This window comes from Cricetulus griseus, chromosome 2, assembly GCF_003668045.3.
Source record: "Cricetulus griseus strain 17A/GY chromosome 2, alternate assembly CriGri-PICRH-1.0, whole genome shotgun sequence".
In the NCBI taxonomy this organism is placed as follows: Eukaryota; Metazoa; Chordata; class Mammalia; order Rodentia; family Cricetidae; genus Cricetulus; species Cricetulus griseus.
In genome coordinates, this window is record NC_048595.1 from 279,312,844 (window position 1) to 279,335,097 (window position 22,254).

Genomic DNA, 22,254 nt, shown 5'->3' on the forward strand with positions numbered 1-22,254 from the left:
ATTAAACTTGCCAGGTTAAATGGATTTCTAGATGTTTCTCCATGGAAGTCTTGGACTAGCCCTCCCCTTCCCTTTCATGAGCCAAGAAAAGCCTGAACCAGAACAATTCAATTTCAGCCTTTGGAAAAACGAAACACAATGAGCCAAACGGTATAAAGATAGTGTTGGGGGCCCAAGAGGGAGGAGCTTCTCAATCCCTGATGTTTGTTCCCGATGCTCTGAAGGTCTGCTTAAGCACTCTGAGATGTATGCACGAGCTCATTGGCAAGTTTCGCTTTACAGGCTGAGAACCTAACGAGCCAAGCTTGCCTTCCTGTCACAGTGTTATACGTTAAGTGTTTGGAAGGAGCCCCAGCGAGGCCTCAGGAAGCAGATACGGCCTCTGGACTTATCGTCCTCCAGGCGATTTGTTTCAAAGTTCATAATCTCCAGGGCTAGATGAGTGTCCCACATCTGCCCTGAATTGAAAACAGCTTCCCACTCACTAAGAGCCTTACATCAGAGCTGTGGATCTGTGAGTCAGAGAGGAAGTCCAGGCCGTTTGGACGTATGGCTTGCTAGACCACAAGCGGCTCCCTTCATGGAGGACCAAGATTTTGGGGTATGTAGGCTGTGGATTTTCAAGTTCTAAGATTGTTGTTTCATTTTGTTTTGCTTTGATGTCCTTCTGACCATTAGACGTGGAGGGACAATGGTAGGGACCTTTTTGTAAGTATTTTCAGGCCTGCTAAGCAATTGAGCAAACTTCCAAGGAGCCAAGCAGCCTCTGTCTCAGAGCGTCTCTGCCAGGCTTTTAGAATTTTGTGACTTGCTATTTATTATATAAGATACATTGATTTAATTATGCAGATATTTATTTTTGTCTAGGACTCTACAAAAAGGTTTTGTAAGCCAAGAAAAGTTTTTACTGTTAAACACCAAAGCTTTTCCACTCTCCATTTATCTACAAAATCATTTTAAAAGATTTCCACACATGCTAAGAATGAAGGCTGAGACCCTGAACTTCATATTACAAGTGTCTGGGGACTCAGGCCAGCAGAGAAACCATTTACCACCTAATATTCCACTGAAATAGTGTCTTTCTCAGATTTCTGGGTAACGGTATTCTCTGTGAGAACAATATGTTGAAGACTGTGAAGTTCTCTGCCATATATATATATATATATATATATATATATATATGTGTGTGTGTGTGTATATGTGTTTATATGTATGTGTATATATATATATATATATGTATATACATATATATGGTCATGATATGTGTATGTATGTATGTGGTATGTATGTATGTGGTCACGGAAGACAAGTAAAAGGAAACAGGAAGTCACAAAGGTCTGCAAGTCAGGCACCTGAATGAACTGTTCCCAGACTCCTTATGTACTGTTTTGCCTCTAGAACTGTTTCTCTATTTGCTGTCCCTGAGGAAAAGGAGGCATTGTTTGCTACGGTGACTGCTCAGTGCAGATTTGTTGGTTGAAAATACAGTGGTGTGGGCTGGGACTCTGGAAGTCATGTCACTGGGCATATATGACTCTGCTGAGTGAGTTTTCGCCTTCATAGGTGCAGTGGAACTGGAAATTAGGAGTAATCGATGATGAATAATTAAGAGGGGACTAGCCAGAGAAATGGCAGGTGAAGTGTGTGATGGTACCGTGGTTATTTAATGTTTGAACAAAGTAACAATTCTGCCACCTGAGTCCTGCCCTGTGAGAACCATCAGGGACTCCAAGGAAAGCTGGGAGGGAGAAAGTGGCCAGGCCCCTTTTCCTTTTCCACTTGTTACAGATGTGCTCATCAAAGATGTTCCGACAGCACAAACCTCCTCTGTTCCGAGTCCTTCCCCTGGCCTCAGAAACAATAGGCCCAGAGCAGCCCAGTTGGCAGGTAACGTTTTCGTCTCAATGCCCAAACACTGCCTGGTCTTGACTGGGTGCCCATTGACTGGCTCCCTTGAAAGGAGGAAGGTTTCTTTATGAATGCCAAAATTTGACTGGAAACTGTGTCATGGGACTGTGCCCTCTTAATGCCCAAGAGACAGAGGCTTTATTTCAGAGAAGGAAGAGAACACATTCGGGTTTTGTACTGGACGGTGCAAAAAATGTATTGCTCAATGCAGACTGAAGGAAGACCATCAAGCGTGGATATAACCATCCCTGACCTACCTAAGACCACTAGCAAAGGGGCTTAAAATCTAAAGGAACAGGGAGTGCCGGTCAGCTCCCTATGGAGAGATCATTATGTGCATGACTTAATTCGGTTTGTTTATTTTTTGAAGCAGGGTCTCTCATAACCTAGGCTAGGCTCAAATTAACTATGTGTTTGAGAATGACTATGGATACCAACCTTTATCTCCAGAATGCTAGGATTATGGGCATGTTCCATCACCCACAATCAGTTTACCCAGTGCTGGGGATTGAGCTAGGGATTTTGTGTATACAGGACAAACAGCTTAGTTAGTATTAACTAAGCTGCATCCCAGTCCTGTGTCTTAATTTAACTAACCTCATTCATCTTCTAATTTAATTCTTCAACCTCAGAAACATGGGAGAGACTTCCACAGCAATACACAGATAATGGATTTAACTGCTGTTATCCCGAGTGTAACCCACAATGCTCAACCTCTTTCTCACCAACACAATAAACAGGTTTTCACCGTGGCCCACATCCTCTTCCTTAAACCCCCTCTTTTTACTCATAGCACCCTAATTTGAACACTAAGTGTTTGGAGAATCTACAGTTGGGGCCTCAACCAGCCATGTCACCATGTAGATTTACAGACTTTTTGCTCCTCGGAACTTTTGAAAGTCATGCTTGGAATTCAGAGCACATTATCACCCAGAAACAAGCTCCCAGCTCAACTCCTGAATGCAAATTTATCCTAGAATAGAACCTTCTAGAAACTTCTGGAAAAGAACAGAAAGGACCAACATTTGGCTAATGGTATTAGAGAAGAAATTTTGCTTTGAACTCTGATGATAATTATTGTGAGAAAGTTTTTAATATCCTTGCAATTCTTGCTTGGTCTTGAACACCATTGCTTTCTTGATCTGGACTCTAATTCTTTGCTCTTGGTACTCTGTCTTCCTCTTCCCCCCTCAAAGAGTCCCCTGGGCTGGAGTCCAAGCAAATTATTTGTGTGTGCTTTTCCTCTTATGGTTTCTTTTGCCTGGGCCGTGTTCTTCCCTTTCTCGGTCCTGACAATTCTTGGTCTATTAAAAAATCAAAATCATTGAAACTCCCCTGAGATGCCCCGAGATGTCTCTACTCCCAGAGCCACAAAGCTCTCCGAGAAAACTTTGTACACAGCTTCAGGTGTCTTCTCTGCTTATCTAAAGGTTTAAGGGCACCAATTAAAAACAATCCCCAGGGCCAGTGAGATGGCTCAGCACGTTTGGGTGTCTGTTGCCAAGCTTGAGATCCCTGGGACCAATGTGTTAAAAGGAGAGAACTAATTCCCATGAGTTAGCCTCTAATTTCCATACATGCGCATGAGCATACATATACATAGATGTTATAAAAGCCATAAATTCAATATAACATACAATAAATATATACACATATATGTAATAAAAGTTACATATGTAATAAAAGATTTTTTAAAATCATTCCGCCAGGTTTAATAGTGTATGCTTCTAATCCCAGCATTCAGGAAACTGAAGCAGAGAAATAGAAAGTTCTGGACCAGACTGGGCTGCACAGAGAGAATGTTAGAAGAAATATATCCTCAGAAAAGTTCGAAAATCCACCGTTTCTAGTTCTACATTCTCATAACATCTCATAAGCCCCATTTCCTACTAAAATTCCCACATACTGTGATATTTGTTTCTATATTGTCCCTTCCCTATGCTCAGAACTGCTTAGAGAAGGGGATGTCTTCTGAACTTACTACAATGCCCGATGCAAAATAAATAATACAAGAGTTCCAGTATGCATAATCAAAAGGGTAACAGATTTGTGGATGGAAGGATGGATAGGCTACTGAAGGGAAGGATCTTTACTTAGAGGATGTTGGAAAGCTGTGTAGACAGTTGCACAAAATTCCAAATGAGCATTTTAGTCTCGTGAGTGTGAGATTGACAGAATTTATCTATCTTCATTTTACTCCTACTTCTTTATGTGGGAAAGACTGAACAGTGGGTAGAAAAGGAGCCAAAGGGATGGAACAACTGGTTCCAGTTCTAGTCCTCTACTCTGCCGCTGGGTGGCCTTGAAGGGTACTTGCCTTTTTTTCTCTTTTCTTCTGTAAATCAGGAGTGACACCTGCCTTCAGGGTGTTGTTGTAAGGATTAAATGGTAATCAGTCAGAAAGAAAGAACTGGCCAAGTGCTTGAGCCAGTTGGGGAGGGGGAAACACAAAACGGTAAGTGTCAGTAAACAATGAATCTAAATCTGAGCTGGCAGACACCAGACACTGGAGTCAAGAGGAACGTAGGTCTCTCTCCAGCTTTGGATTCTCTTTTGCTATTGGATCCCCTTCCTTTTGATGTATCGAGCCACTTCTCCTGTCACTCAAAAGAAAATAAAAAGGCACCCAGAAGAGTGAATGAGTGAAGGAAAGAGTTCAGAGGTTTTGAAAAGAAAAGAAAACAACAATAACAACAACCAACAACAACAACAACAAAAAAAAACCAAATCAACCAAAGGAGAGGTGAGGTGATCTTAGCTTTCTAACAGCATAACCAGGCGGAACACTGTCTCCTTTATCCCAAGCAGCGTCTAGACATGTCAAAATTCTTTATGAAACTTTAGAGCTACTATTACATAAGTACTCCATTGTTTCCCAAATATGAACAAGAAGATAATTTACTGGGTGTGGCAGTGCCTCCATGTCATCCCAACACTCAAGAACTTTATGAGTTCAAGTTCAGCCTGGTGTACCTAGCCAGACACTGTTTCAAAACAAACAAATCAATTTTTAAAAAAAAAAAAAAAAAAGGATATCTAGTTTTGGCAGTAATCTAATTTAAACCCAGTGTCTCCTCCATGCCAGGCAAATTCTATTAAGCTCCATACAACCCTACCCCCAAAAAAACATTTTTTAAAAGATTTATTTATTTATTATGTACACAGGTTTCTGTCTGCATGTATCCCTGAGGCCAGAAGAGGGCACCAGATCTCACTACAGATGGTTGTGAGCCACCATGTGGTTGCTGGGAATTGAACTCAGGAGCTCTGGAAAAACAGACAGTGCTCTTAACCTCTGAGCCATCTCTCCAGCCCCCCAAAACATTTTTCATTTAGACTTATTTTTAAAGAAACAAAAGAGATCAGTTTTTCTTTCTTTAAAATTAGTTTTGACAGTTTCATGTTCTAAAATAATTGTTATGCTTTTCAATTTTCAATTTGTGTGTGTGTGTGTGTGTGTGTGTGTGTGTGTGTGTGTGTGTGTGTGTATTTTGCCTGCATGCCTGATACCCACAGAAGCCAGAAGAGGGCATTAGATCCCATGTAACTGGAGTTACATACTATTGTGAGATGCCATATGGATGCTGGGAACAGAACCTGGGTTCTCTGGAAGACAAGCCAGTGCTCATAATCACTGAACCATCTCTCTAGTTTCTAGTCTATTATTCTTATGCTTCATTCTGAGCTCCAATTGCTTTAAACCACTTGATCTCATTGTCTCCTATCAAAAGTAGGCATTTTACTGAAGAGATAACACAGTCAACCTAAACCAAATTCTGATCCCAGAGCATGTTAGATAGGCAGACATTGTGTAGGCCCTCCCCTCTCCCATCTGTCTGAAATTAATATTTTAATTTATGCTTTGTTCAATTTACATAATTGATAATTTAATATAATAAGCGTTTCTATGCAAATACTTCCAAGGTTATCTGATTCTCTGGTCATTCGTGTGGCCCTCAGATGATTTGGGCATGATTTTTAGGTGAATGAATAGGTGAGAGTGTGCGAAAGTTTGTCAGGAAGTTTTATCTCCTCTGAAACAGCTCTACAATAGCTGACCTTTACTTCTGACTTAAAAGACTGTGAACCAGCATCCTATATCCCTCGTTAAAAGAAAATTAAAACAGAGAATAAGGGGAGCTCAGTATCCTCCTTGAATGCCAGCGAAGGAGAAGAAAGAGAGGAGCTTGTAAATCATTAATGGGTTTGCCTAAGTCTTCCTTCCCATTTTCTTCTTTCCCAGATCAACTGAGAACAACTCACCTAAGCCCCATTGGTGTGAATTCAGTGCCTTCTGGAGCTCTTGTACATCTGTTCAGGTGTCCTAGAAATAAATATTAAATTAATTTTTAATTTAATTTAAATTCTCTATCAAAAGGCTTTCCATGAGCTGACTAAGAAGAGCTTAACTGTCCAGAACTAGGTCAAATAGAAAAAGGCACTTTTGAGTGTTTGAAAGAATCCTAGTCTTTGAAAGAACACATTTCTACAAGTTCAACAAATACCTATTATAAATACCCAATTTAGTTAGATGTGCCTAAGCAAGAACCACTTATTTTGTTTGTTGGTTTGTTGTTTCATCGCTAAACTGCACCAAAACACAAGAAAACATAAGACATAAGAATGAAATCTAGTTTTCAACCAGACTTGAATTTTGACTCACCTTTCCATTGAACAAATGGATTTTAAGGATCTAGCTTGAAGCTAGCTGGCTACCTGGGAGTGGGGGGACATTTGTGAAGATAAAAATCAAGTCCATGAATTAAAAAACAAAAACAAAAAACCTCCATGTCAGGTGCCCAAAATGTAGGGGACACTCAATGTTTTGTTGAAGGAAAGCTGGGTTATTCTGGGCAAACTTGGGCCAGCTCCTTTGTCTCCTTACTACCCATTGCCCTAATTTATGGCACAGATGAGAGTGGGTCATCATTGTGGGTAATTCTCTGTATGTAGGAAACACTCCTACAAAGGGCAGCCTCCTGGGAAACAAAAGCTCTGGGTTTCTGTAACATGTTTCCCAGCCTCTTACCAAAGGAGTCGCTCTGAGCAGACCATGAAGTGATGCCCCGCCCTCCCTCCAATGAAACAAGTGTTGTTCTCATGCTTGGGAGATGGTTATGAACATATCACAGGAGATCTCTACCCTAGTAGATCTCTCATTTTCCTACCAAGCACATTCTGTTGTACCTTCTTCAGGATGGACAGCAAAGTACAATCAGGTTAGAAATGAGATCAATTTGAATCCAGGGTCTACACCTTGCTAGCTGTTCATTTCTTGGAAATCACAATGTCCTGGGAGGAGTAGGCAAACCAGGGTTTTGTCCATAAAGATGAGCATAATGCCCATTTTGCAAAGATCCTGTGAAATTGGAGAGCCATACTGATGACAAATTACATACTCTAGCAACTAGCACACAATAGTTGCTCCATTAGTTGTGTTCCTCTGTTTATTTATGTTGCTTGAATGGCAACCCTTTGTTACCTTAGAGAAAAGCTACTTCAGAAGCCTGTCAGAGAAGAAAAATAACCAGGGATAGATAGGAGGCTTCCTCTAAGCACATCTGACAAAAGAGGCATATTTTCAGTCATTGTTGAGGTAGCATTTTAACCTGGAGTCAGCAAAATAAGTAACAAAGACATGACTTCTCCTAAACTACAATGTCTTGGTCATATGCCCTTTTTTTCTTTACTTCATTCTGAAAGGAGTAAAGAAGAAATGCCAACAAAATTTTGGGGGGAAAATGGGTTGAGGGAGACAGACACATCTAATTAGGGGTGTCTGAATAACACACCTAAGGATAACCTTAACCTTAAACGTCTCAGAAGAGGAGGTGGTGTAGGGGCACAGGAAAGAGGGCTGAAATTGAGGGGGTCCTTTGGAAGTCTGTCATAGGAGCAATTAGAATCCCAGGTGCTACTCCCAGCACCATAGAAAGGCTGGGGAGACTCAACCAAAAAAAAAAAAAAGGCCCCAGAAACAACTACAGAATCAGTGAAACTACCTCTTAACACAGCTCCCCAAATGATGTTAGGCAGGATTTGGTTTGGGGTGTTTTAGTTTAGCTTTATTTTATAGTTAAAAAAAATAAATCACAGTAGACAATGTTAGTGCAGAATCTCCTCCCCTCATGTTCTTTGCCAACACCAGCTCTAACCTCTGCCGTGCCTCTGACTTCTTTCTGTTCTTGTATTCCTCATCGAAGGTTCTTTCTCTCCAGATGCATATCATGTCTCTTAAGTCTGTGCATGGGCTCATTTCTCTTTGCAAAATCCAAGGAATCATACATCATGCTAGAGCCAGTTGTCTTCCCATCCCTGAGGATGAGTTCTAAATCCAAATACAAAGATGGCTTCTAATATGATCTTATCCAATTTACCTGGCTTTTTTTTTTTCCTGAATTTTTGTCTTAGATGCTGTTGTGTTCCTGGGGTGAGGACATTGGTAGCTATTTGTTTCCTTTGAAGGAGTCAGTTGGTCATAAACTTCCAGGTCTGGTTAGTTACTGTGTCCTGATGGCAACCAACCCTCAGGTAGCCAAGGAGGAAACAATTAGACAGGTTTGCACAAGGCCTCAGTCCACTATTCCAAGCCCCGGCGTGCCCCACACAGCCCACCAGCAACCCAAGAGATGGAAGACTTCCTCTTTGTAGCAAACAGAATCTGCAGGTACACAAGGGCATTGGAAATCCCCAATAAGCCCTGAGCCTTCTACCCGGTCAATCCACAAGCAGGACCTTCCAGGCAAGATATTCCACAAAACAGAAAGATAGGCAGGCAATCTAAAGAAAGCAAAGAGCCACCCCAAAAGATCAAATATCCAAATTATGGAATATATGCAGGTCTGGGAGTGATTGAAGAAAATCAATGAAATAATAATGTCCCAGAAATAAGGCATGGGTTTCTTGATGCAAAATCAATAGCCCAGCATCTAACATGGAAAAAAACAAAACAAAACAAACCACATCACTGTGAATTTTCAAAACAGAGATAAGCAGGAGATCCTGAAAGCCACCAGGCAGAGAAAGGAAGGAAGGAAGGAAGGAAGGAAGGAAGGAAGGAAGGAAGGAAGGAAGGAAGGAAGGGAGAGAGAGAGAGAATGGAGAAAAGAAAAGAAAAAAGAAAAAGAAAAGGAAAAAGAAAAAGAAAAAGAAAGATGACACACAGCAATAGGAATCCAAATAGCAAGCCCTTCCATCAGGAATATGAGACACCAGGAAGCAATGGCCTCAGGGTTATAAGGACAGGTGATGATGTCTGAGACCTATTGGAGGGGTCTCATGATGCACCTTTGGGCAAGCTTCAGCAAGACCCAGCCCAGTAAGATGATGGGAGAAGGCTAGGGATGTAGGGCAGTAGTGGAGCATTTGCCTGAACATCTGAAGTCCTGGCCTCCATCCCCCCGCCCAGCAAAAGCAACAGCAAACAAATAAAAAAAGAAAGTCCTTGTGGTTAGAAGCGTGGTTCAGTGGGTGAAGTGCTTGCCTTGCATGTGTGCAGACCTGAGCTGGAATCCCAGCACTCATGGAAAAAATTCAAGCAGAACAGTGACAGTATGTGGGTGTAAGCCCAGCACGAAGGAGCCAAAGACGGGAAGCCCCTGGGGCTCAGTGACCAGCCAGGCCAGACACCCAGTTAAAAGATCTGATGTGAAATCTTGTCTCAGAATAAGCAAACAAACAAATAGGTGGAGAAGCAAGACACTGATGAAAGAAATTGAAGAGGTACAGATAAAGGGAAGAATATTTGAAAATAAATAAATGAAGTATGGTAGAGAGCAATTGAGGGGACATCTGACATTGATCCCTGGTCTAAGCACACATACATGTGTGAGAACACACACACGTGCACGCACACACACACACACACACGTGCACGCACACACACACACACACACACACACACACACACACGTCTAAATTAAAAAAAAAAAAAAAGAAAGAAAGCTCCAAGAAATAAAAAAGTTTAGAATCTTGTTATAGCACATACTATAGTAAAGCCCTTGATAGGAACAGACCCCTCAGAATATAAACCTGAAAGCCACAGAGGACACCACTCTGGCCTCCCTTTAAACCAGAGGTTCTGAACCTTCCTCATGCTGCGACCCTTTAATACAATTCTTCATGTTGTGGTGACCCCCCAACCATGAAATTACTTTCTTGCTACTTCATAACTGTAATTTTGCTACTGTTATAAATAGTAATGTAAATATGCACAATATCTGATACTCTACACTCCTCACTCCCATTTTGGCGGAGACCCAAAGATTGAGAACCACTGCTTTAAAGGATGCCTAAACTAAGGAGTGTATTACATTGGGTCCCCTGATGTCCTGACAGAGAAGGACACCATCAGAGCACAGCAAGAGAACTGAACAGCTAGCTGGTCCCACCCAGAGCATCACATGGCTCCATTCTGGCTCTCCCTTGGGACTGGCTCTGAATTCCTCAGGACCACACTGCAGTCCATGGCTCTGTCCAGGCCCTCTTCCTCCCAGGAGTCCTCAGCCTAGAGGCCTTAACCCTTCCTAGACATCTTCCTGGGTACATAGTGTTCATTTCGAGGACAGGTACTAACATAATCCGTATAGTGAAAGATCAGAAGAAGGAAAAATGAAGGGGAGGGCAAGATGGAGTATTAAATGTCATTTGTAAACAGGGCCCAGTGCAGTAGGCCTGCAGTGCACTCCACAAACAGCCTGTGGTAGGATCACAAGTTGAAGGCTTGCCTGGTTTGCAGAGTGAGTTCAAGGCCAACCTGGGCCACTTAGTGAAACCCTGTCTCAAAAGCTCAGAAGAGCTCGGGGATACACGTAGGAAGCAGAGTGCTTGTCCAGTATGAGGTCCTAAGTTCCCATCTGCAATACTGAGAAGAAACAAATAGCTTACAGTTTAGGAAATCCATACATAGGAACACTCCATTTTATGTTATAGAATGAACTATTGCCTGGTTCTTGAACCAAAACTAAAGTCAATTATTTTTAAGCTCAGTAGATTATACCTATATATCCCTGATAGGAACATAAAGAAATACCAAAACAAACTCATGGTTTGAAAATGGAAGGAAAACAAAAAACAAAAAAAAAACAACTGAAAGAGTTAAGAATGTTTGTCAGGGGAGGGAGAGAATAGGTGTGGCATGTGTGGAGAAAGGAGATGAGTGACACTTTGAGGGGTAGAATGGGGTGATATGTGTGGAGACAGGAGATGAGTGACATACTGAGTGTTGTTTGTTTGACTTGATATGAGAAGATGCTTTTTAGCCCATTGGGCATTACACTGATGAGAATGTATATTTACGTAGTGAAACATATTCAGTGAAAATTGAGCTAAGATTCCCAGTGTGGAGCCATACACCCTCAATCCCTGCTCTCAGGGAGCAGAGGCAGGTGGGTATGTGTGAATTAGAGGCAAGTCCAGTCTAAGTAGGGGAGTTCCAGGACAGAGAGGGCTGCATAGGGAGACCCCACGTAAAATAAAAAAACAAACAAATAATATATGGGCATTCCAATGTGGTGTCCCTTCCCCAAAAGCCAGCCTGAACCTGGCCCTTTGTCCTAGTTTACTGGTCCCTGTTGCAGCTCTAGATTCTAAGCCTCGATTCTCTGCTAGAGAAAACTAAAGGTGGGAAAATTCTAACACCTATATCCCAAGGATAGCCGAAGAGATTCCCCTACTGCCTCCCACTCCTCTCCAGCAAGTTGTCATTTATTTGCCACCAAGTTTGCTGGCCTCCTTATCCTGAGACACCAGTGGATCTTTTGTCACTTTCCATTTGAATGAATAGACTGGATAAAGAGGAGAACATAAAGAATAAAAAGGTCAGGCCCACCCAGTCCCCCTCAGCAGCTGTGACAGTCATCCTGAAGCCGCCTGGGCCCTGAGACAACTGCCACATGCTTTTCTTCCATAGAGCTCTAGTTGGGTGGGATGTAGGCTGGGTGGCTGGGTGTTGTGTGTGTGAGTGTGTGTGTGTGTGTGTGTGTGTGTGTGTGTGTGTGTGTGTGTGTGTGTGTGTATCCTACACACACATGCAGTCACAGAAGAAACATATGGTCATCACATCACACCATGGCTACAGAGAATAAGACTACTGCCTACTTAGAACATGTGTGTCTACCCATATTTCACACTGAGCCAACGATGCCCTTTCCTCAGCTTTAACTCATCTTCAAGTTAATGGGGAAGTGTGGGAAGCACACTAAATAGTTTGCATCCATGTCATCTATAGTATGCTTTCTCCTCAGGACAGTCCACCCAAAAAGTAACAACATGGAGACATCATTAATTATGAAAACTAGGCCTTAATTTAGGCTTATAATTTAGCTCTTATAACTTAAATTAACTCATTTATGTTAATCTACATTTTGCCTCATGACTTTTTAACCTATCATTCATTTTGTATGTATGACTCCCACCCCACCTACCTCCCCTGGAGTCTCTTGCACAACTAGATTCCTCTTCCTTTCTGTCTGCCTGGAAGTCCCGCCTATCTCTCCTGCCTAGCCATTGGCTGTTTGGCTCTTTATTAAACCAATCACAGCAATACATCTTCACACAGTGTACAAATATCCCACAACAGTCATCTGTATCGAGGAAAAGCAGAGTAAAAATGCATACAAGAGACCAGAACCCCCAAATGCCTACCTGTAACTCTATAGGAAAGCATATCAGCTGCTTCACTCTGACAGACAGAAGGCACCCTGTTCTGCATAAAAGGAGAACCTACCTGGAGGTTTCTAATGATAAGAACCAATAGGCAGGCTGTTCTTTAATCAATCTTCCATCTTATAAAAGAGTTACATGTTCACATGTATAAAAATGGAAACTTTCAGGGGCTGAGTGTGTAACTCACCAGTGCTCATGTAGCATGACCAAGGCCCTGACTTTGGTCTTTGATCCCCAGCCTTGCAAAACAAACAAAAACTTGGATGCAAGAAAAAGAGCTGTAATTACAAACCCAGGGACACTTCCTGTTCGCCGTGTTTTCTTTTCGGCTTTTTCCTTCTGTCTTTTCCAGTGCTTTGAAGTCTTATTTTATGCATAATTTAATATTCTGATTTTTCTATTTAAAATTTTATCAAATGCGCCTTGTACTACTAAAACCTCTTTGTGAGCATCCTTTTTGAAGTCTGTGTAACAGAAGTAACATAATTTTCCCAGTCTTTCTTCCTTGTTGGACCTTTAAAAGTTATTTCCAGTTTTTTCAAGTTGGAAAGAACGCTACGATGAACTTCTGGCATGAACATCTTTGTCCTCATTTCAGATTATTTTCTCTCAATACAGTCCCCAAAGTAGAGCCACCCAGTCAAGTGACATGAATATTTTTAAGGCTAAGCAATCCTTTTTTTTTTTCAGGTGGGTTGTTGAAAAGTTTATTTAATGTTTCATACCAGACTGTTTAGAGTAGATGACTACACCAGCAAGCTCATGGACACCATATAACTTAGAAAACATGTCGCATGCACAGGGAAAGCCACCTCCCTCAGCTCCAAAGGAAGCCATTAATCTAACTTTCTGCTCTCAGAGAATTTTTATAAGGACTAGAAGTTGAACATACAGTCTTTCTCTTAAATAACAAGGGGTGTGGGTTTTGTTTACTGGGAGTGTTCCTGCCCAGCACTTGCAAGCCCTGAGTTCCATCCTTAGATCCCACAAAAGCAGGGAGATTCCCACCCAGCACTGGGTAGGCTATACAGTATCACAGTGTGACCTCCGGACATGGCAGGCACAAGAAAGCCATTCTCCTTGGCGGTAATGAGAGAAGTCTACAAGGTTTTGCAAGAAGCAAGTTTATATCACCCATGCCATTTATCCAAAAGATATGCATGGGAGGCTGTGTCTTTTTATTTTTTCCATAAATTTCTATGCATTCCAAGGAAATCTATATACCATGTCCCATAGGGTTTCATTGATGATGGTCATATATGTATGATGTCTGCATAAAGTTTCATTGACGGTTCTGGTCGAAGATTTACTTTAATTCTTTAAAGCATGTATGCATGTGTGTATGTTTGTATGTGCATGTGGCATGTATACGTAAATGTACATCTTCCCATGTGTGTGGATGTGTATGCCTTGCAGGTATACATGTGTGTGCATGTGTATGTGGGAACATGTCCATGGGTGGTGCAAGTTCAGATATTAGAGGTTACCACTGTATGTCTCCTCTTGCCTCCATCTTAATATTGAGGCCAGAGCTCATTGATTCGGTTAGTCTAGGTAGCCAGCTTGCTCTCCACATTCTGAAACTGGGACTACAAATGAGTCACTATATCCACCAGATTTTTATGTGGGTGCTGGGGATCCAAAGTTCAGTCCTTACTCTTGCAGGACAGACACTGTACTGGAAGAGCCATCTGCTCAGCCCCCTGACTCTACTTTTAGGTGAAAATGAAATGGTCCAAACGTCAGGCTTGCAATCCTGACTTCTCTTGCACTGGGATTAACCACGTGATCAAAGAAGCCCTGTGTGTTCTCAGCACAATCTTCCCAGATTCTCCCTAAATTATCAGAACGGCATGTTGCCTATATGTGTTCCAGATTTACATGCTGATGTCCTAACTCCAAGTTAGGGATTGAATAGGTCCTGTTTGTTAGAGTTGAAGTTTGCTTAGAACTTGAGGAAAACCTAGATGTAGTCAGGGCTTGTTAACTTTCTTATATAATGAATCTCTAGAAAATTAAATTCTTCCTAAAGGATAGATTCCTGGGTCTGGGGGTGTGACTCTGTTGATAAGAGTGCTTGCTTAGTGCACATGAAGCCCTGGATTTGATTCTAGAACTAGTGTGACATACCTGCAGTGCCAGACTTGAGAAGTCAGGGCAGGAGGATCAGAAGTTCAATGTGATGATCCTCAGCTATGTAGCAAATTTGAATCCAGCTTGGGATACAGGACACCCTGCCTGGGGGGTGGGGTGCTTGTAAATATATAATTCCTCTTAAAAGTGTATACCTACACAAAACCTTTCTCAGCATCACAGGATTAAAGACCTCTTTGTCTCTGGTTCATGGGCCCTTCTCTAAGAATCCTATGTTAGTAGGTAAAGCTGCTATAGGAAAACCACAGTCTGAAAGACTCAGGTCACAGGAATTTATTTCTCCTATTCTAGAGGCTGCAAATCCAAGAGGACAGATCAACAGGATCGGTCCCTTTGAAACCTTTCTTTTTGGCTTCAGATGGCCTTCTTTTTCCTGTGTGCTCATGTGTTATTCCCTGCATGTATGTCCATGTCCTAATGTCATGCTATGAAGACACCATTCCATTGAATTAAGATCCACTAAGATGACCTCACTTTGACACAGGTATCCATTTCAAAACCCTGTCTCCATGCATAGTCACACTCTGAAAGACCTGGAGTTAGGACATCAACATATAAATCTGGAAGAGTGCCCAATTCAGTTCATAGCAAATCCAGAAGTTAATCACTGTAACCCAGTGAGGCCCAGAGACTTGCATAACAGAGGCAGAACTGAAGCTCAGGTGGCATGCCATCCAGTCTTCCATAGCCCTCTGCCTACTGTCAGTGTGTTTAAGATTGCAGTGTGTTGTCCCCAAAAGCCCACAGGCAAAGTCCAAAAGGTCACTTGAGGTGAGATAAGAGTTGGAGGTACTACTGCCTCTTCCCTGCTCTCTGATTACTTCAGGGTGAGACTGAGGATCCTGATCACCCTAGGATAGCTGTGCAATACCCAACATAACCTTAAGGAGTCTTCATGGTGGCTTTCTAGGGACCAGTGAGGCAATGAAGGGTCCTGGTGTGCTCCAGGTCCAGGGTTAACTTCCCTCTGCTACTAAGATGATGTGGGCTGGGGTCTCCTGAATCCTGGGAAAACAAAGGGCCTTGGTTACAAATCTTGACTCTGGGGGCACAGAAGCATCAGGCCTTCTCCCATCACAGTTGTAGCTGTGTCAGGACCCACATACTTCCCCCTCTTAAGTGTGGAGATTCTACAGTCTCTCCAACCTCAGCCACAGCCTCCCTTGCAGAGTTTCAGAAACCTTCATCATGGGCTGGAGACATGGCTCAGTGGTTAAGAGCACGGGCTGCTCTTTCAGAGGTCCTGAGTTCAATTGCCAGCACCTTTATGGTGGCTCACAACCACCTATTACTGTAGTTTCATGGGATCAGAGGACCTCTTTTGGTGTGCAGACAGAACATCAGTGTGTGTGTGTGTGTGTGTGTGTGTGTGTGTGTGTGTGCTCGCGTGCATGTACAGGCACACTTGAGTGTACATGAGCCACAGCCCTCATGTGGAGGTCAGAGTTTTTCCTCACCTTTCACACTGTGAGTTCCAGATATCAAACTGAGGACTTAGCAGCAAGTGCCTTTACCCACTGAGCCATCCTGCCAACCCAGAGACTTGCCATTCAAGAATTGTCACCTGGGAGGGTTGTATGTAGCTGCTCCCTTTGATGTCTTTATTTATGATGATTTGCAGAAGTTTACTACATTTTCTGCATTGTGTGCACACATGCATGTAATTAGTGTGTGTGTGTGTGTGTGTGTGTGTGTGTGTGTGTGTGTGTGTGTGTGTGTGTTTCCTCTGTTGTTTGCAACACCTCCCAGTTGGGAATCCTTTGTAAATTTAGTTAATGAGCATTTAACACATTCCCTTTGATAAAGCTGTTAAGCCTGAGCGTCACACTGGCATCCCACCAGACATCTCCCCCTTCCAAAAGCCATTTGTGTTTACCTATTCTTAACTGCTTAGCGATGGTTTCTTATTTGTTGGCCCAATAGGGAACTAACCTTTGGTCTTCTATGGAAAAAAAAAAAAAATGGTGCTTGAGTTTTGTAGAAAATGCTGACATCTGTATTCCAAGCAGGTCCACTCTACGGGCAGGCTTTCATTTTCACCAAACAAAATGAACGGCAAGCAGAACAAACAAATCAGAGTCACCTTAACTGGCCCTGCCAGTGGCAGCCTTGTACAAGCCAGAGCTGTCGGCTTTTGCAAGAACAAATAGCAAATCCAACACCTGCGGGCTCCACTGTCAGCAAGGTTTCCTGGATTTAATTATGGCTTGATCTCTAGAAAGGGAATGTGTGTCAAGTGTGCTTTTCAGACACTTAGGGAAAACAGAGTAGGCAGCAGAGAGGCCCTGGGATTTGCCCACAAGATGAGCCCTCCTTACCATCAGCACATCCAGGAAATACAGGCTGTTCTAAACTAAAGACTTAACCAGAAGCAGCATACAGGGGCTTTAAAAATCAGGTACTTAAAATAAACATATTGAATATCTAGAAGGAAAAGCCTTGGCCAAATATTCACCTTTACCCAAAACAGGAAGCCATCTCCCTGCTTAAAAAACAACTTCTCACTCCATAAATTCTTGTGTGTGCATATACAGGGGAGGCATGTGTGTGCCTGTGTGTGGAGGACAGGGAATAACTTTTCCAAGTTAGTTCTCACTTTATACCTGTTCGAGACCAGTCTCTGCAGCTGTACAGCCTAACTTCAGACTAGCCCGTGAGCTTCTGGCCATTCTCCTGCCTCTGCCTCATTTTGACATAGGAATGCTTCATGTGAGCCACCATATCCAGATTTTAGGGAGGCTCTAGGGATTGAGCTCATGTCATCAGTCTTGTGTGGCAAGTACTTTAACCCACTAAGTTGTCATGGCCCCACCCCCCACTGCGTTCATTCTTGTCTGCTACATTTGTGCTCCTTGGTCACCTTTTTCTGATTTCAAGAATATTTTTATTCTGCAGTTTCCTACTTCTCAGTAAATGCCAGGCCAGTCTTCAAGCCACTATACCAACATACACGGAATGCACATGCCTGAGCTCTCTCTCTCTCTCTCTCTCTCTCTCTCTCTCTCTCTCTCTCTCTCTCTCACACACACACACACACACACACACACACACACACTCCACTTTTGATCTATTCTAAAGTCAGAAAAATGGATCCCGGTAGCAGTTAGATTAAAGTGAACATAGCACATTGAAAAAATCTGTTATCTAGGTCTGGTTGCCAAACAAGATAGGGCACAAAGATTTCACCTTCTGACCTTTAGACCGACAGAGAGTTGGTCACGTGAAACTGCTGAGTCTCATGCAAGGAACAATTTAAGGATGTCCCTGCACCCTTTTCTATGTACTGTACCAAAGAAGGTCAAGGAAAACAAACAAACAAACGAAAAATATGCAGTGTCAAGTTCTAGGGAGCTTCTCTAGCCCAAGTCACCTAGCCATCCATACCTGGAAGAAACTAGAGAAACCCTTTCTACTGTGAGTGGATGACAGGAAACAGAAGAGGGAAAAAAAGAAAAAAACTGGAGCTGCTGGTACAGGTTCAAGGTGGAGCAAGAGTGACTCACCCTGTGCAAACATCATGGGCTGTTCATTGCAGAACACATGATTCTAAACCTACCTGACTCTAGATAGGTCACTGGCCAGAGCCCCTTGCTTCATTTTTGTCGTTGTCTTCTATGGTTTCCTCATAAAGGGCAGTAGAGTAGTAAGAGGAAGGACTGATGCCTCCTCTGTCTCAAGGCTTTGAGTGCATCTGTCTGAAGGAAGCACTATGGAAATCCTCTGGTGTCTGTGGTCTTCAGTGGTGACCTTTGTCAAGAGTGAATAAGCTTGATTAGGCCAGTCAATGTTAGAGATGCGGAGAGACGGCTCCTAGGCCTGGACCCTGCTCTGGAGTGTGGTGGATATACTAGATGTAGCTCCATTAAAGAAAACGAACTTTTCCACTCCCAGCAGCAATCAAATAAATGCCCATCGCTCCTCAGCTAGGGACAGGACTTCATGCCTACTTCTTCTGGAAATGCTGAGGTTTTGTCTGGCTTATGCTAGTGCAGGTTGGATGTAGACTGTCACAGTCTCTGTGCATCTGTCCTGTTGTGTCCTGAAAACACCGTTTCTTTGAAGTCACCCACCACCACCTGTGGCTTTTACAATCATCCTTCTCCCTATTCCACATGGATAGATCTCTGAGCCTTGAGGGGACAGGTGTGATATAGACAATCCATTTAGGACAGAGTGCTCCAAAGTCTTTCACTCTCTACACATCATCGGTCTATGTTAATTACCACACACTATAAGAAGAAGCTTCGATGACTGAGCATTGATCTATGGGTCTAGCAATATATCTTTAGGAGTGATTTTATTACTATGTCTATTTGGCAGAGTAATAGTAGTAGGTTTCCCCAAGGCCTATGCCTACCAAGCCTCAGGTTCTTGGCTTTAACATTGTTAGGTGTGGCTTTGGTCTCCTGGAGCAGGACTTAATATCCAATATAATGTGGCTGATCTCTCCTGTAACATACATGCCTCTATTGTACCACAATTTCTAGTTCCTATTTTATTATTATTATTGTTGTTGTTGTTATTTTTCAAGACAGGGTTTCTCTGTGTAGCCTTGGCTATCCTGGAACTCACTTTATAGACCAGGCTGGCCTCAAACTCACAGAGATCCATCTGCCTCTGCTTCCCGAGTGCTGGGATTAAAGGTGTAAGTCACCACCGCCAGGCTAACAATTCCTAGTTATTAACTGGGAGGTAGAAGAGAACTTCCTATCATGTACAATAGAATCAAAGATTAACGTCTAAAAGGAGTTGGTTGTGCTCTCAGATAAAAACAATAATGATTTCATGAACATGTAGACTTTCTTCACTGGGGTCCTGGCTCTTACTTGTGTTTAACATGTGAATGCTACCATGACCAATCTGAAATCACTGTTCAGTTATATACTAAACAAGTGGGATCCACGGGTCTGAACTATGACACACATATATAAAACTCATTGCCCTTAGGCCGGCGAGATGGCTCAGCAGATAAGGGTGTTTCAATCTAAGTTTGGTATCAGGGATCCAGATGAGAGAAGGAAGGAACTGACTCCCAGCAGATGTCGCCCACCTCTACATGTGTACTTACACATGTGTGTCCTCACACAATGAAAGGTAAAGCTCATAGTTCTTGTTCTTAGTTCCTATTTTTCAGACACAATTAAAATCAGCGAAGATAGCACACATCTGTAATCCCATCACTCTGGAGGTAACAGCAGGAGAACTAGGCAAGTTCAAGGTCACCCTCAGAATTACATGAGACCTTGGGAAAAGCAAAGATCTGGGAGTTAACTTTTTTAAAGTTATTCTAGGTTTAGTCTGAAAGAGTCAAGGCGCTGGACCCAGTGTGATGGTTCAGCTGGCAAGGGCTTTAAGACTCATAGCCTGAGGCCACACCTTTAATTCCAGCACTTGAAAAGTAGAGGGAGGCAGATTTCAGTGAGTTTGAGGCTAGCCTGGTCTACAAATCAAGTTTTAAGACAGCCAGACTGTTACACAGAGAAACCCTGTCTTGCAATACAATCAAAAAAGACTCATGGCCTGGAGACTTCAATCTGGTCTTCAGATCTGACAGAGGAGAGAACTGACTCTCACATCTACACCAAGGCACATGCAGGCCTGTGTACACACACACACATACACACACACACACACACACAGACAGACACACACACACACACATACAAATATAACTTTTTTAAATTAAAAAAAAAAATGAAAGAGCCAAGAGGGAATTCTTTGTGCTTGCCTTTTAAGGTACCCTTGGCTAGTCTGTGTCACCCCATCACTAGCATTTCCTGTTGTTCTGTTCATATTAGCACAGCTACATGGCCTAGAAATGACCATAAATAACATCATCACTTCTTTATTGGATGCAGGGTGATTGGGACAGTTCTCTGGAGATACTTCTCTTTATTGGCGTTTTTTTTTTTTAGAACATTTTTTGATGCACATGTTCAAGTCTTTCTCATACTGAGGAGTGAATGTCATCAAAACAAACAAACAAGGGGCTGGAGAGATGGCTCAGTGGTTAAGAGCACTGACTGTTCTTCCAGAGGTCCTGAGTTCAATTCCCAACAACCACATGGTGGCTCACAACTACCTTGAAAGAGATCTGGTGCCCTCTTCTGGCATGCAGGCACAAGACTGTATACATAATAAATAAATAAAACCTTAAAAAACAAACAAATAAACAAAACAACACAAAACACCAAAGGAGCCAGGCTGTAGCTCACTGGTAAAACACTTGCCAGTATGTAAGAGGTCCTGGGTTTGATTTCTAGTACTGCAAGTATTAATTAATTAGTTAATTAATTAATTGAAACTGTGTTGTCACTTTTTGGTCCTTGTATTACAGACTCTGGAAAATCTTCAGACTATCTTAAGGTGTCTGAGCCATGTGATCATATCTCAGAGCAGGCAGCCTCTCAGGAACCTTTTCAATCACTAATAATGCATTGGATGATGACACCCTTACTGCTGTAGCTTAACAGCCATGACTAGCACGGTTGCTTGAACTGTTTCTCTCTCTCTCCTGGATTCAAGTTTGAGACACTCTGAGTTCTGCATAGCAAAATCGCAGACTGCATCAGGAAAGAAAATAAAGTCTGATTTCATTAAGAAATCCTAGGCAGGGCCTTTGCTACAGCTGACAGCCGAGTTTCTCCTGTAGTCTTTCACTTACAATGCTTCTCACTTGTTCAAATAACTGCACAATTCAGCAATGATTGTTCAGGCTACTGAGAATCCTCGGAGAAGAATCATAGTAGAGTTTCTAAACTCGAGTTTCCATTCAATAAACTAAGAAGCCTTGAAAGAACCTAGATCAATAGTAATCATGGCCAATACAGCAGAATTGCTGCCAAGATGAGTCTGGGGGCCATTCTCTGTGTCCAGTCAACTGGACTGATGTCAGCAAATTTGAAAAGCCAGAAGAATTGTTCTGTCTTCAGTCTTCAGAATTTCTTCTTCCTGTTACTTTTGGATGGTTTATTCTTTCCCTCCTCCCTTTTTAAAAATTATATCTGTATTTTTATTTGACGCATCACAGGAGTAGATTTCAGTGGGTTAGAATGTGACATCTCAGTACAAGTCTGCAATCTGTAATAACCAGATCAGAGTAATCAGAATATTCAGAAAATTCATCAAACATTGATGCTTTTCTTGTATTGGAAACACTCAAGATCATTTTCTGCTACTTTCTCTAAAATATTCAATAATTTGTCATCAACCATAATTCTGTACTATGTTCTAAACCATCAGAAGTTACCCTCTTAAACCCCTGTTTCCTTCTTTTTTCCCTTCCTTGTCAAAACAGAATTGAGATGACATTTTGATTCTACATGCTTCCTCTTACCTTTACATTGTCTCTCCTACAGCATTTGCACCAATGTCCCCTTTTCTGTGTCTAGAATTAAGAGTTGCTTTGACAAAAGACATTTCAAACAGGCTAGGCATTGTGGTGTACACCAGTAATGCAAGCACCAGGCAGAAGGAGGCAAGAAAATCAGGAGTTCAAGGTCATTGCTGGCTACATAAGGAGTTGGG

General features: G+C 42.3%; 1 protein-coding gene across 1 annotated transcript in view; it reads left to right on the forward strand.

Annotated features, from left to right (window-relative positions):
• The first annotated feature begins 289 nt into the window (after positions 1-289).
• Positions 290-22,254, forward strand: part of LOC100763181 (sterile alpha motif domain-containing protein 5) — a 228,143-nt gene continuing 206,178 nt past the window's right edge. The window contains exon 1 of the mRNA XM_027402039.2: positions 290-601. Within this exon, the coding sequence (XP_027257840.1) occupies positions 581-601 (21 nt within the window). The 5' untranslated portion in view covers positions 290-580. The remainder of the gene's footprint in view (positions 602-22,254) is intronic.